The sequence below is a fragment of the Notolepis coatsorum genome (assembly GCF_963971535.1).
Source record: "Notolepis coatsorum genome assembly, chromosome: 8".
NCBI lineage: Eukaryota > Metazoa > Chordata > Actinopteri > Aulopiformes > Paralepididae > Notolepis > Notolepis coatsorum.
Genome location: NC_140172.1, coordinates 129,373,761 through 129,390,294, shown reverse-complemented (window position 1 = coordinate 129,390,294; position 16,534 = coordinate 129,373,761). Strand labels below are relative to the sequence as shown.

At 43.3% G+C, this 16,534-nt stretch overlaps 1 protein-coding gene across 3 annotated transcripts in view; it reads left to right on the top strand.

Moving 5' to 3' along the window:
- The window catches only part of LOC311232876 (protein FAM168A-like), a 73,575-nt gene that overhangs the window by 3,906 nt on the left and 53,135 nt on the right, over positions 1-16,534 (top strand). For 2 of the 3 annotated variants that reach the window (XM_084319709.1, XM_084319707.1), the window contains exon 2: positions 3,449-3,568. The exons of the other annotated variant lie outside the window; for it this stretch is intronic. In XM_084319709.1, coding sequence (XP_084175835.1) covers positions 3,498-3,568 — 71 coding nt within the window. In that variant the 5' untranslated portion in view covers positions 3,449-3,497. The remainder of the gene's footprint in view (positions 1-3,448; positions 3,569-16,534) is intronic. 3 annotated transcript variants of the gene reach the window in all.

Here is a 16,534-nt window from a genome sequence, read left to right as displayed (position 1 = left end):
GGGCCCCGTTCTAGCACTGCCGCGCTTTAAAAGATAGGAGTGCGTCACCTTGTTTGTAGAGCTATAACTATATTCTATATATTATAGCTATGGATACAATACTATGGCCCATTTGACATCACCTATCTATCGTTTAATATGTGAAAAAAGACGTTCCTGTGTTATACCGTGGTGATATAAGTATCGTTATAGCGTGGTCTGGGGTAATTCTTGAAAGACTGAGTAATAGGCTTATACGTCAATTCTACTATAAACGTTGCCGTTTATTGCCTGTACACGCTATTATTCCCAAATCAAATCTATATCATAGGTATTATGTTCCATCATGAATGCATGAAAGGGGGGGGGGGGTCGTTTATGATTATTTGATTGCCAGTAACGGCATTCGTATTGAACACTAAAAACGCTTATCAGCCCGATCGGTATAAAAGCATTGCACGATCAAGCTAAAATTGACGTCAGATAGTCCTTACCTGTGATCGGGAGTATTCCAAAAATACGTGGTTGGTGTTCAATGCTTGTCGGCCAAACGCGTATATAAACGTTGTTGGTGGGGATTAGGCCTGCCGCGATAAGCAATAAATCGATTAATTGCCGCGATAATTAAAATGAATGCAATGATTTTGACGGGCGCGATTAATTGCTATTTGCGCGTTTGTTTTAATGAGGCGGACCCAGTGCCCCTTGTCAGTCACTGTCCGTGTTGGGAGGCGGGCCGCTGGCTTTACTACAGAGCAGTAGTATAATATCAATAACAACATTAACGAGACCCTCGTTGTGTCTATTCTGCTAACGTTACCTCTCATTGTGTCTATTCTACAAGTGTTAACGTTAACGAGCATTAGGCTAACAAGCTGTAACGTTACCAGTCGCGTCTATTTGCTAACGTTAGCATTAGGTAATAACCGGTTTAAAATGGATGGTGATTACCTCACGTTGTGTCTATTCTACTAGCATTAACGTTACTCATACAAACAATCAATAGCGAGTTATATTGATCACGCTATGTACGATAGCCATGCTAAAACGCTAGCACAACATTAGCACCTAACCTAACAACAAGCCTTAACAAGTCAGCAATCTTTTTGCGAGACTAAACTCTCCGCTCGGTGGCAAATTGTGTTGATGTCGGTTTTGTTTAATCAATAAATGAGGCAGAATACACAGTGACTGTATCCTTTGTTTATTGCACTTGTGCCTGCTGCAAACATAATGATTATGAAATCCTAGAGACGCGTCTCTATTCAGTGTTTCACGTGACTTTTCTGGTACCCAAAAAGTACCGATAATAATCACAACAATACTTCCGGTCCGGTCGGTGGGCTTCAAAATAAAAGTCTTAAACACCGGAAAAGACGGAGCGGTGGGCTTCAAAATAAAAGTTTTGGGAAATAAATTTCTCCAAAAAAAAATTCTCTAACCGGTCGCAATAATATCGCTTATCGCGATATTTTCGGGGGCAATTAATCGCCCAGCAAAATGTGTTATCGTGGCAGGCCTAGTGGGGATTGAGTTAATAGTCACCTTAAAGATGGCAGAGAGAAGGATGGTTATGTGTTCACTACTGGTACGTCGGAGCGACAATGACCGTGGTCGTAAGTGACTTTCCCTTTCCCTCTAAGCCGCCCGAACTTGCTTAAAATACGTAAATAAAGTACTTCAAAACCACCGGGAAAGGGTACATAATGTACGTGATGTTATATATATGTAAGGGATAAATTAGCTACGAGGTCATTGTCGCAAAATAATTGACCGTGACACTGCGTTCTGGAACACAGAGGCGCAGCCGAGGTGTTCTAAACGCAGTGAAGGTCAATTATTTTGCAACAATGAATGACGAGTATAGCTATCCCGCTTATTACAGGGCTAACTTACTAACAAAATACGTAATTCATTTTACATCATCGACAAGACGAGATCAAATGCAGAAGCGGGTGTTCTGTTGCTCCTCTGGCGTTGGAGGAAATATCACAATGGGCTTGATTACACCTGATGCAGTGCAGCTGTTCATATGGTAAAGCTGAGTCTATTTAGGTTTGAATCTCGCAGTGTCAACGTATACATTATCCTGCTTATTACAGGGCTAACTTATCAACAATATAATTCATTTTACATCATCGACAAGACGAGATCAAATGCATGGTGTACTGTCGAGACCTGCCTCGGACAGGCGCTGCACAGCCGTGCTCCGCAGGCTGTGCATGGTATAACGCTGCGAGAGTCCGGCTGCGAGGCTATCTTTCCCCTAACAGCGGTCATTATTGCGCGTTGCCCCTAGCAGCGGTGAATTATCGAGAAATAATTGACCGCTGCTAGGGGCAACAGAGCGCTATTGACTAATCACAATCAAGCATTTTGGCGAATGTTAAAACGCCATGTAATAAGTAAATATAAACACTATAACATCAGAATCGGAAAGGTCTTTATTGCCAAGTCGTTTTCACATACAAGAAATGTGATTTGGTCGTATTGGTGCGACATTAAAGGACCGATGATTACGGTAAAATAAAAGGTCAAATGGAATATAAATTAATTTAGTTAATGTACACTATGTACCTTATTATTATCTTCCATTATTATCCATTTTTATACTCATTCTATGTCTGCACCTTATGCATTGCTTTTATTTAGTCAGAAACCTGCTAATAGTCTTTTGTAGATTTGAATGTCGGAAATCCTATCAATCTGGGAGGTTTTGATACCAATTCTATGCTCATTTTATGCCTGTCTATTTTGTATCTACTGTACATCACTGCTGTGATGAACCTTGGGCTGCGATTCTTGTATGAAAGGTGCTATCAATTATTACCTTTTTCCCTGTGGTCGAGATTATGTACTGTTTACATTTTCCGACGACACCGCGTTGCTCTCTAGGTCATGCCACTTAATGGTCTCGGTCTCCTAAATGTACACTCTTAATTTGCCTCAGTTGGAAGTGAAAATAAGAGCAAGAATCATTCCCTCTACCTCTTGTCGACGAGAGCAGCATCATACAATGTATGGTGCATACCGTGAATTGTAGGTGCAGAGTGCAAGCCTTAGGGCCGAGATGGTCGATAGTCTTTTTTCCTTTTTTAAACAAAGAACGCTGCAGTGATTTGATATATTTCACACTCAATGGTATTTAACAGGCTTTGTTTTGTCAATGTGAGTGGCTCTGCTTTTTTTCCCACCATCATTTCCCATTTGCACTGCTGTCCTAAACCCCTGCTTTAGTTATGACCCCTTTTGCATCGAGTCAGTAAGCATGCTCTCTCTCTTTCTCTCTCTCTCTCTCTCCCACTTTCTCTCCCTTTCTCACTCTCTTTCTCTCTCTCCCTCTTTCTCTTTCTCTTTCTCTCTCTCTCTCTCTCTCTCTCTCTCTCTCTCTCTCTCTCTCTCCCCCATTTGCTTCCTGTGATCTGCTTCTGTTTTACTTATGGCTTCCTTTGCTCTTTTTTAATTTCAGAGATTTGCGTTGCCATTTCCCCAGCTCTCCACTAAGCACCGCCGCGAGAATGGCCGGCGGAGTCCCCACTGATCAGTTCGGTTTCTTGTACCACCCCGAAAGTGCTCAGAACCTGAAGAGGTCAGTGTAGAAAAACTTTCCAGTCTTTAAAAAATAAATAAAAATTATTTATCTTTTTGTAACTCCCTCCATCGTGCCGAACATCAGGCCTGCGAGTGGGCGGTGGAGGACTTTGCCCTCGCCAGCCTTCAAACATCAATTAATATGCTTCGTTCTGGTTTACCATATTCGACTCGTATTTCACCTTTTGATCTTTCTTTCTGAAGGTTAAAAAAAAAGTTGTTACGGACAAATCCCTGTATTGGGGCTAGACGGATATATTGGTCAGGCAATATTATCACCCGATATGAACCTTTTGTGAAGATATTAGGGATTTAACGGTATGCACATCCATACCAAACCGCTCGGTACACGACTTTCAGTTCAGTGCATGCATGAACCAAATTAACAGTCTAGTTTTAACCATGTATGTTAAATTCAAAACACTACCACCCTATGACGTAATTCTCGTAAAGAGATGGGACGTTGGAGCCATCTGAAAAGTGAGGATTACAACCCGTACCCCTCCCGGGTTTCTACTGTGCTGAACTCGGACCGTTCGACTTGCAGGGTCATTCTAGGGTTGCCTAGTAGTGCAACAGATGCACTTAAGCATAATGTGACTTTTATACTTGGTCGTTAAGCTGATTCTTTTATCCACCACAGTTCTCTAGAGATAATAATTATGTAAAAAAATAAAATAAAAATACGGTAAAAATAGCCTACATTAAATCCTAATCCCCAAAAAATAAAACTGAAAGGACGGAATTTGGGAATAAATTAAACAGATTAAAAAAGAAAACAGATTTTTATAGTGCAGTGCAAACCCAGCTCTGTGGGGTTTAAGCAACCTCTCCCTACTAATTCAGCTTAGTGGCAAATGTTTTTGTTTTGCATTTCTTCTTCTCCGCTGTACTGAAAACATACCGAACCATGACTTCAGAACCAAGGTACGTATGGAGCTGTGACTCAGTCATGTGTACCGTCGGTACCGGAATTCAAATCAACCATTCGCATTGAAAGTTTTGTTCATCCATGATCAAATTGTTCTGAATCAAGAAGAGAAGAGTATTAAAGTGTAACTAATTGTCGAAAATAGGTTTTAAGCCATAAATATTGGATCAGATTATTTTGTTCCCCAAAAAAAACAGCATTTAAAAGTGAATTGTATCCTTTTTAAATGCCCTTTTAAAAATGCAAAATAGGGCTTTTGAAAGTCTTTGAATTTCATTTTGCAATGTCTGTGGGGAACCATGATTTGTGAACACAATCTACTCTCTCTAAGAAGCGAGACTCAAATTTGTGATGTCATCAAGGATAAAGTCTGGAGCTGCTCCATAGACAATGAATGGGAGCCACAGAATGTTGTGAGTTATCTTTTCTGCGTGAGAGTATTATTCTCAGTTCTGAAACATAAAATCAGTAAATGCAGTACATTCACCTGGGTGCTCTGTGTCATATACTATCTTTCCCAATTCATTGTCTGGAGCAACTCCAGACTCCATGACATAACAGGTTTTGAGTTTAGCACTCTCTAGTTTCTGGATTAGGAAGAGAGTTGTTTGAATATTTTTGCATCATCTTGGAGAACTTGATGGGAATAAGATGTATGACTTCTCAAATTGGTCCCCCTTTTTTTAAAGCAATACATTTTTACCAAAAAACCCAACTGCTTTAAGTTCCGTATTCACTGGTTTTTCTGAATGAAAAGATTATGAATATTTATAAAGAACATTCAGCAGATATATCGGTTATTGGAAATCTAAGAACCAAATGTCTAAATCGGTAACTGAGCCAAAAATATCTAAATTTCAAAAATCCCTAAGGTTTGTCAACTGTATGAAATGTTTTACTTACTTTTAGGTCTACGGTATTGGCGTGTCTTTGAATTTCATTGTCATGATGACCGTTCCCTCCTGCTTCCTCACATAAATAATAATATCCCCAATAGAGGAATTCTTCTTCAGCCAGACGGTATTGGGATTGATCTGCTGGGACTATTGCAATAGAGGGTCGGAATGCTTACTCTGTTATTCTGTCACCAAACCCTCGTCTCCGAGCGATCGGTCCTCATCAGCAGCATCGCATCTTCTTGGCCTTTCGCGTTTCTGCCTGTTTGTTGGCCCTAATCCGCACAAAAAAATCCATCCGCAAACCAGAATTCACATGTGTTATTTTTATGACCTCTAAAACATGGAATATGTTTCTTCCTGATCCTGGAAACATGGCAGTAGGGTTGGGTTCCATTAGCCAGTTCTGTTTTGGAAGCGGTTCCAAGTCAGTAAAATACCAGGGTTTGTTGAGCCGAGAGTGTAAATTATCAAATCTTTGTTCATTCTCTCTTCTCTTCACCCCTCAACGACGACCTCAACCCCATTGCTGAAAGAATATTTTGTTACAATAGTGCAATAAACGCAACACCCCCCCCCCCTCAGATAATTACCTAAAGATTTGATATGGGCTTTGACTTTGATCAGCAAATTCAATATTGGCTTCAAATTCTATTTTTTAAATACTTTACTACCCCGACCGTATAAGGGAGTCACGACATAATGCCATAACATGTGTCATGCAAAAAGAGGGCCAGAGGGTTAACCCTTTGTAGTGAAAGGTTTAACCTTCTGTAGTGTGGTAGTGAAAGCGTTGACCTCATGTAGTGTGGCAGTGAAAGAGTTAACCGTCTGTAGTGAAAGGGTTAACTTTATGTAGTGTGGTAGTGAAAGGGTTAACCTTCTGTAGTGTGGCAATGAAATGGTTAATCTTCTGTAGTGAAAGGGTTAACCTTCTGTGTAGTGAAAGGGTTGACCTGTAGTGTGGTAGTGAAAGGGTTAACCTGTAGGGTGGCAATGAAAGGGTTAATCTGCTGTAGTGAAAGGGTTAACCTTCTGTAGTGAAAGGGTTGACCTGTAGTGTGTTAGTGAAAGGGTTAACCTTCTGTGGTGTGGTAGTGAAAGGCTTAACCTTCTGTAGTGTGGTAGTGAAAGGGTTAACCTGTAGTGAAAGGGTTAACCTTCTGTACTGTGGTAGTGAAGGGGTTAACCTTCTGTAGTGTGGTAGTGAAAGGGTTAACCTGTGTAGTGAAAGGGTTAAGATGTGAAACTGCTGACTAAAATGCACAGGTCTGAGTTCAGCTGTCGCTCCTCATTTCCCTTCATTGAGTTTCATCACCGCTGATCGGTATCCAGTGACCTCGCAGCGTGTGACGCCGGCGCGTTGCGCGGGGGTTGATTGACAAGTGCCACGTTCCGTCTGCGTCAATCCGGTTGGTTCACAGTATTAACTGTTTATTTAGCTACTGCAGACCTGCAGGGGAACCGCAGGGCGCCTCCTCAGGACAACAACCCCGTGCCGCGCGGCGACAGCCTGAGAACCCAGGCTCTTGATATTAAGTGAGATGTAACATGTCGACACCTCCAAGCACAACAAATGGTTTTTTATTTTTTATTTATTTTTTTCCCCTCTCTCCCTCATTTAACCAGGCGATGTGGCAGAGAATACATTCTCTCCTCATAATCCCCCCCCAGCGACGCCGGGGGGAAGGAGGGTTGTACACATTCACACGCGCTCACCTGGGAGCCCCCCCGGTATAATGTTAGCCTTGTACTGCCGGCTGCCACGCAGCTCCGCCGGAGCCGCGCAGCGTAATGTATACTTTTATTAATCCCCTCGGGGGGGAAATTCATCCTCTGCATTTGACCCATCCTAACTATTTTAGGAGCGGCCGGCAGCCGCACCGTGCGGCGCCCGGGGACCGACTCCAGTTGTAACTCCAGTACCTTGGTCAAGGGCAACGGCAGGATATACCTAGAACGCATGTTTTTTTTGGTTGCTTTTTTCTGGTGTTGGGGGAAACGGGAGGACCCAGAGGAAGCACACTGAAACATGGAGGAGAACATGCAAACTCCCCTCGGAAAGGCCCTCCCCTGCTGGGGTTTGAACGGTGCTAACTACTCTGCAACGTGCCTATCTATGTGCTTTGAGCGATTTTCTCCAAAACCAGATCTCAGGGAGACGTGGTCATTACTTACCAAACCAACAGCACTGGTGGAGCAGCTTGGGCCAAAAATAGCTCCTGCGCTGGTTTTCCATGTGCATTAAGTCGCCCCATTTCAAACATCTCACGACGTGATCAAAGGCACAACTCACAAACTGACCACATGGCCTACACACACACACACACACACGTGTGGCTTGGATGAATGTGTTCTCTCCTACTCCCAGGTGGCTGTAGCACTTTGGTGCCAAACACGTCTCCTGACCGCATCACAACTGCTGCAGAGCCACCTAGGCGTGGGAGAAATTACTCTTATTGGAGCCATGCACATGTAGGCTGCACAGTGTAGTTCTGCTATTAGATTTGTTTATTGCTAACTTATTTGTGTATGTTGTGCTGATGATTCTTGCACAGAAATCACTGCCTATATGAGTAGTTGTATGCAATGGTCGATGTGGTCTAATGTGCATTCGGTCTGTATACTACATTAAACTGACTTTCCAAGGCTGCGTATCAGTGTCTGACCTTGTATTGCTATTGATCCCAGAGCGACCCCTTCACACTGGCTAAGAGATCTCTCCTGCTGCCAGTGGAAGCAGTCCTTGATTTGTAGGTACAGTGACCGTAGCCAGGCTTATTTTATGAGGAATCTGGACAATCTTTTGTTAACTTTTAGCACTACAATGAAATATTTATAATAAAAACACATGATACTTGTGTCCTAATGATGAGGATAAGTGCTCAATGAAGAAAGCCAATCCCATTGCAGAAAGAAAATGTAACATGCTTACATAAAATGCATGCATACATAATTATACTATGGGACTACACACTAGGGATGTATTAAATGGCCTCCAAACAGCATTGCCAACTTCAACAGACCCATGCCCCTTTTTGATGTGTGCTCTAGATATTAACAATGATGCTACATACCCTACCACATGGCCCCTAGTGGCCACCACCACCCAACATGTAGATGGATGCTACATACCCTACCACATGTCCCCTAGTGGCCACCACCACCCAACATGTAGATGGATGCTACATACCCTACCTACCACATGGCCCCTAGTGGCCACCACCACCCAACATGTAGATGGATGCTACATACCCTACCACATGGCCCCTAGTGGCCACCACCACCCAACATGTAGATGGATGCTACATACCCTACCTACCACATGGCCCCTAGTGGCCACCACCACCCAACATGTAGATGGATAGGCAGTGAGAGCCAACACATTACCAGGGTTATCAAGTGGGAATCTGCCTTCACTGGTGTTTTGTCAAGTTGGGCCCAGCGTACCAGAACCACCCCCTCCATGCTAGCCCTCATTGTCCATGATACCCACATGCAGAACTTCCTTGTACAGTAGTATTCCTGATAACAATATCACACATGAAAAATAATACTCTTGCCCCCAGCTGACATTATTTCTCAAACTCATTTCCTTTCAATGCTTCTTCCGACATCTCCTTCACAGCCTTTTGCAAACTCCGCCCACGAATCGCCAACTCTCCCAATAGTGATATAGTTGATCGTGCTATGAACCTTCTGCATCCCACTTCTACCAGATATACCCTGGCTTTTCATCCTCGCTGTTCAGTTTCTGCTGCCAAGTCTGCATATTTTTCCTTTCATAAGCCTCCTCCACCGAATCCTCCCAGGGTACCGTCAATTCTATCAAATCTGCTGACTTGTAGACCATAACACTAGGTCAGGCCTCAAGTTGGTGTTAACTATTTATACATTACCAAAAACTCACATTAAAAAAAGTCTGCAATAAGGTTAAGTTCAGCTTATCAAACGTCAGATACATCAGAAACGTCCTTTCAACCGAGGCAGCAAAGTTATACTTTCACTCAATGTTTCTTTCCCACTGTTTGATAACCAAACCTGGTCCAATTCACATTCCACCATTTTGAAACCACTGCAATCACTATACAAACAAGCAATTACAATTCGAGACAAGAAACCATTCAGGTACCATCATTGTCACATTCTAAAAGAAATATAATCTGTTCAGTTGGGAAAACCTGATTCGCTATCAAAACTTCTGCCTAGTTTTTAAGATCAAGTGTGGATTGGCTCCTCCTTTGTCTGGTTTCATCAACCTCAAGTCTGCCTCAACCAGGAATACTACAGGTGCGGCTAGGGGGGACTGTACAATCCCTTTAAAAAAAGTGCATTTGGCCAGGCCATCTTTTCATTTAGAGCATCCCACCATTGGAACTTAATACCTCAACCAATTAGAGAGTCCACATCGTATCACTCATTCAAGTGCAGGGTTAAGGAATGGCTCATTGAAAATCAGCATTGTCAACACCTATGTTGTGCTTTTGTCTATGCCTGGGTCTTCTAATATGTCATGGTGTGCTCTGTCCTTGTGTCCATGACTGTATTGTGCCCTGTATCCCTGTATCCCTATCTTATGCTATATGTACTTTTGTTTGTGTTTTTATTCTAATGTTATTTATCTCGCTTATATTCTGTTTGTATTGCTAACCCTTTTTTACATAGGATTTTAGCCTGTACCTTCTGGCAGGGGGACTGCCATTGGAAATGAGCCTTTTGGCTAAAATTGGGTGCATTTACGTTTTTAAAATGTTTATTAACACTTTGAGTGCCACGGACGCGATTTGTCGTTAGTTCATGCCGCCAGTTGAGAGCCACCAACGACATATAGCGTTTGTTTGTCGTATTTTTTTTTATTAGCGATTTGAATTCATATTTCATCAATCGAGCCTCACGCTAGTGTTGCAGACTAGGCTTGGGCGGTATGACGGTATTACGGTATACCAGGGTATTTAGAAATCCCGACGGTATTGAAAATCAATACCGTCCAAATCACAGATGCGCTTCAGTTTCTATTACAGTGAAACAGAGTTTTGAGTGTAGTGCACACACGCGCCAGCAGAGGGCGAGACCATTCCTCACTAGTGGAGCGAGTGAACGGTGTTCACGTTTTACGGTAATGTTGCAACAGTGCTGTGAAAATACCGTAAAGCATTGTGGTTGTTGTGCACTGGTGGAGCAAGCAAATAATCTGTCTCTTATTATATGTGAACTAAAGAGAACAAGGTTTACACAACAGCCCCCACCCGCTTTTTATTGTATTTGTACCTGTACTGTCAGCTGTTTATCTCTCTCTGTGAGCTTGATTAACTAGCGTTAGCTCACGTTAGCTAGCGTTAGCTCCGCGGCTAATTTTAGATTACCCTGAACTAAATCAATGACTAGGTTATAAAGCATTCGAGTAGTTTTCACTGCACATAGAAGTAGCCAAACAGCCGGAGCATTTCGGGAGCATATGACCAAAACCCAGGCAATTTCGAGCCCTTAAAGGGGAGATGAAGCATAGCGATAAACACATAGTCATAGCATCAAATTAGTATTTAGATAAACCACAGAAAAAATCATGTTTATAAAAATAAGGCGTTTCTAAGAAAATATTTGTAATGTCCATTTATGTAGCATTTATGAACATGTGCGCCGCCATTTTGTTGCTGACGTCACGGTGTTGGTTTGGCGTATACACTGCTAGTTAGCTGCATAGTAAACATGGACTGTCGGATCAGTCAAATGTTGCCTACCAAACAACGGGACCGCGGTGGTTCTTTTTGTATTGCTCCTGGCTGTTCAAACAAATTTTACCGTGTGAAAGAGAGGAAAGTTGGTTAATTTCCACAAACTACCAGTGAAAGAAAGTGTTGTTGGCACGTTGGCTCAGGCTGGCTGCACTCAGGCGGCGCGATCAGCCTGTTGGACAGGGAATGAAGATCTCCAGCGAACACTTCATTGCCTCGGATTATGTTGTTGGGGGTGGGAGGTTTGTCCAGAAGACCACTAATCAGCTGAAGCCTGATGCGGTTCCCTCGGTCTTCGACAGACAGACCGGCGCAGGCAGTTCACTGAGTTCAGCGTCGGGAGCATTTAGCCTGCTGGCTACCTAGCTCCAGGTACCAGCGTTAGCTCCCGGGAGCGATGGCTAGCTAGTTAGCACCAGCCGGGTACCGGCGTTAGCTCCCGGGAGCGATGGCTAGCTAGTTAGCACCAGCCGAGTACCGGCGTTAGCTCCCGGGAGCGATGTGACTGACCCGACAGTCCATGTTCTTCTTAATTTCAGGCGGACTACGCATCTAGGCGTATTGCCGCCCTCCACATTACAGTGAGAGCACTGCAGAAACAGACTTATGGCGGGTCGCGACCACTAAAGCCGCACACCACCACCTACTGCACAAACCATTCTACAATATCCTTCTTCTTCACTGGGTATAATGGCAGCTCTCGACCACAAAAGGAGCATACCGCCACCTACTGTACAACCCATAACACACAAAACAACAAACCCATCCCTAACATCATCACCCTATCCAAACCTAATCTATGAGTCACTCATTGCCTCCTGTGGGCTGACTCTGGCCTTCTTGAACACTCACCACCCCCTTCCCTAACTCTCTTACTGGATCACTCTCATCAACCCCCTTCCCTATCTCCCTTACAACTTCCTCCAACGTCAACCCCTTCATACCCAAGTAGCACTGCTGCTATAACTATCAACCTTATCCTCTTTGTCCTACTGCTAATCATCGTTGTTGTATTCACTACTCCTGCCACAAAGGCCACTATATCCAACTTCTCCCCCCACACCCTCTCTTTCTCCTCCTGAACTTCCCCTACTGACGGATGCCCTTTTCTAAACCCCTGTTCCCTATCCTGCTTTCCCTGATCCTCCTGCACTATCCTTACTGCCAAATGCCCTACTCTAAACCCCTGTCCCTTGTCTTGATTTCCCTGTCCTACCCTCCTAGCCGCCTCTGCATACGATAACTTCCCCTCCCTTCTCACTCTCTGAACCACAACCTCCCTTTTCATCACCTCACAACCCCTAAACGCTACACTATGCTCCCCACCACAAGTACAACACCTCAGCTTCACTCCCTCTCCACACTTCCCATAGTCATGTTCCCCGCCACACCTAGCACACCTCTGACCCTTCCTACATGAAATAGCTATATGGCCAAACTCCTGGCACCTATAACACCTAAGAGGACTCTGCACAAATTCCCTAACCCTAAACACCCTGCACCCTACAAACACCTCACTAGGAACAACCCCACCCTCAAACTTAATCACTATCGTCTCCGTCACTATCCTATCTGCTCCCCTCTTCATCCTTTCTGCACTCTTAACTATGCCATTATGCACGTCTCCCCTTAATTCTCCCACCAGCTGCTCTACGCTAACCTCGACCGGCACCCCTGCTATCACCCCCTTACATCCCCCCTCCCTCTTCTCCCCTACTCTCACTACCTTACTTATACCCACTCCACCAATGCTCCTCATCTTCCTAGCCCTCTCCACCTGCTCCACACTAACACACCCTACGGCCAAATTCCCATCCCCCAAAACTCTCGTATACTTTACCTCACCTAATTCCTCATCAATGAGTTTGGGCACCTTGAACATACCTAATTTCCTCACTCCCCCCTCCCCCTCAAACCTAACCACTATATGAATCACTTCTACAACATCATTTCCTCCACCCTCGCCTTCTGACCCACTTGAGCTATCTCCCCTCACTTTCTTCCTCTTACTCCCCTTCCCCTCACTTACCTCACTCTTCTTCTCCACCTTCGTCCACCCTTATCCCCCACTCTCCTCCCCACTACACTCCATATCGTCACCACCCGACCCCTTGCCCTGGCTATTCTCACCCCATTTGCTGTCGTTCCTCTCCTCCTCTTCATATCTCTCCATGAGGCCTAACAAAAATAATAGTTGGTTTCAGGTTGGTTGTCAGTTTGGCCATGGGTAGGTAGGGAATTTATTTTATTTTATTTTTTTATTTTATTCTTTCCCACGGCGACTATGGATAGGGAATTTCTTTATTTAATTAAAATGTTCACAACAACATGGATGCATGTACTCTGCCAGCATGTTTAATATCCATAATACTAAATGTTTGACTAAGATTTCTACGAAACTTTATTCAAAAAAAAAAAAAAAAAAAAAATAGATTTTTTTTTTTTTTAATATATACTTTTTTTTAAAAACTCATAAAATATATTGGGTCGCACCTAAATCGGCAGGGTCGGTCGGCAACCTGAAACCAACCATTATTTTTGTTAGGCCTGAGCAAAGCCCACTCCGCGCAACTCCACTTGTGTATCAAGTCCTCACTGAACTTGTTCAAATCTTCGTCCACCCAAAACCCCGGACACTCTTCCATGGGCCGGGGCCAACCACTAAGGGTACCTTTCTCAAAAACTGATCTGTACGCCTCCCACCACTGCTCACTCCCCTTCGAGCCATTGATCAATCTCCTAAACGACTCTGACTCTATCTCCAATGAAGTCTTCTTCTTTTTCCTAGTCATTTTGTTTCGAATCAGCCTTCCAGTTAAATTAACGCAGCTCCGCACGTTAGGAACAAGCTTTCTCCCTCTCCTCAAGTAGGCGAGTCGAGTCTCCAACCAACCGCTGGATGCCTTCCGACAGTCCATGTTTACTGTGCAGCTAACTAGAAGTGTATACACCAAACCAACACCGTGACGTCAGCAACAAAATGGCGCCGCCCATGGCGAAAACAGGGAAATTATATTAGATTTTTCAGACAAATAAGCAGGATTTCACATTTTATTATAGGACCCTGTCTTACACAAGGTACACGACAAACAAACTACGATCACATTGTTCACTGCTTCATCTCCCCTTTTAAGGAATCAAATAGTCTGCCATGGCTAGGCTACATGCTAACGTTATTGTTTTTATCATACCGTCATATACCGTATACCGGGGTATTATGTCAGCAAGGTATGACGGTGTGAAAAAAATTATACCGACCAAGCCTATTGCAGACTCTCTGAGCTCAATTGGGAAAATACCGCCCCCTATCGTCTCTCCCTGTGTAACTGCACCCCATTGGTTTAGACCAGTGGTGCCCAACCAGTCGATCGCGATCGACAGGTGGATCGCGGCTGATTTCAAGTAGATCTCGATTAATAAAATTAGATTATATATATATTTTTTTTTCCTTTTTGCAAAATCAACTCTGCCTCTCCTTGTTAACTACAACAAGCAATGCTGTTTGTTATTTAAGATGAGGTCGGACTCGGCACTGACAGATTTGTGTTCATTATGCTGCTTTTATAAAGCCTCAAATGACTGCTTACAATATACAATTTTGGCTGGTAGCTCTCGGCTAGGTGGTAAATTAAAAATCTTACTTCTCCGGCGAGGCATCTGAAGAGACCAAAGTTGATCACCGAGCCGGAAAACGCGTGGAATACATATTTACAGTACCCAACGCTGAATCAATAAACGTGATCGATATTTGGAATGGCGATCAGGAATTGGAATAATCTTTTTGGATAACATCTGATCTGAGGTAAGCAATTTATTTTACCAGTCTTGGGGTAATCGGATCTGTTTTGACCTATATATCAGCGTGTGTGTGCGTGCTGATCGGGAAATGAGAGAATAGATTTTTCAGCTTGCTTCTATAGCGTGCATAAGTACACATATACTATCGAAAATCTAGCGTTTATTTGAAAACTATTCATAAATAGGCCGAAAAATGACAACGTTTTTTGTGTATGCCAGAATATTCCAGTAAAAGGCGTTTATCACGGAATCTATATATTTTCCTGAAAAACTAGGGCTTTTCGAAATGCTATAAAACGAAAATGAACTGATAAAAAAAAGAAAAACGACGGGCAGATTAGACACATAGCCATAATTTAAAACAGAGATTATGCGTTTAGAGCGCTATCATTGAAGTGGGTGGTGGCATTCAACGATAAATAGTGCACGCCACGCTGGCAATCAAAGTGTTAATGTACGCTGTCCCCCTTGAACAAATAAAGTAAACCTAAACCTAGGCCTGCCGCGATAAGCAATAAATCGATTAATTGCCGCGATAATTAAAATTAATGCAATGATTTTGACGGGCGCGATTAATTGCTATTTGCGCGTTTGTTTTAATGAGGCGGAACCAGTGCCCCTCGTCAGTCACTGTCCGTGTGGGGGGCCGCTGGCCTTACTACAGAGCACAGCACGGGAGCTCCGTGGGGCAGTAGCAACGCCACATATAGCTTAACTACATTTCTCAATGGTGTTGCTCCTTTTAACCAAGTAGCGTTATTTATAGTGTAACGTTAGCTATTTTTAGACCCAAGTAGTTACTCGCTACTGCCCGGAGAAACTGGACTGCTAAATAAAGATGAAAGATCGAGTGTTGATTCTCATTCAATGCTAACAACATTAGCTAAATAGCTAACAAACGAAATACAACGTATAGCATAGCTACAACACAGAATAACGTTAATACAATTACATGCATCATTGTTTACAATGAACGGGTGGGGCTAGTCAAAGGACTGGACACGGGGACAAGTTAAACATGAATTAATTTATTATAACGTAGTAGGTAGTTTCTAGTCGTGCTGCACCACAGCTATTCTATTATATACTGCTTTGACGCTTCCTCCTCATCGTTGATTGCCTGTAGTAGCTGCATCTAACGTTAGTAGCTAACGTTAAAACTAACCTAAAGTTAGTTGTTCACCAACAATCTCAATATTTGTTTTATCATTAGCTCAAAAACACAGAACCGGACGAGGCAAGTTGGCCGCTCATAGGTGCCGCTAGGATAATAACAACAATACTTCCGGTCCGGTCGGTGGGCTTCAAAATAAAAGTCTAAAACACCAGAAAAGACGGAGCGGTGGGCTTCAAAATAAAAGTTTTGGGAAATAAATGTCTCAAAAAAGAATTCTCTAACCGGTCGCAATAATATCGCTTATCGCGATATTTTCGGGGGCAATTAATCGCCCAGCAAAATGTGTTATCATGGCAGGCCTACCTAAACCTATTTATCATGGAACAACCACCCAAATCTACATTCATCTCCCATTCATTAGCTCCCTTCAGCTGGCCTTCTCTCCCTCATCGACAAATTAAATGGCTGCACTCTCCACCCGATTACATCC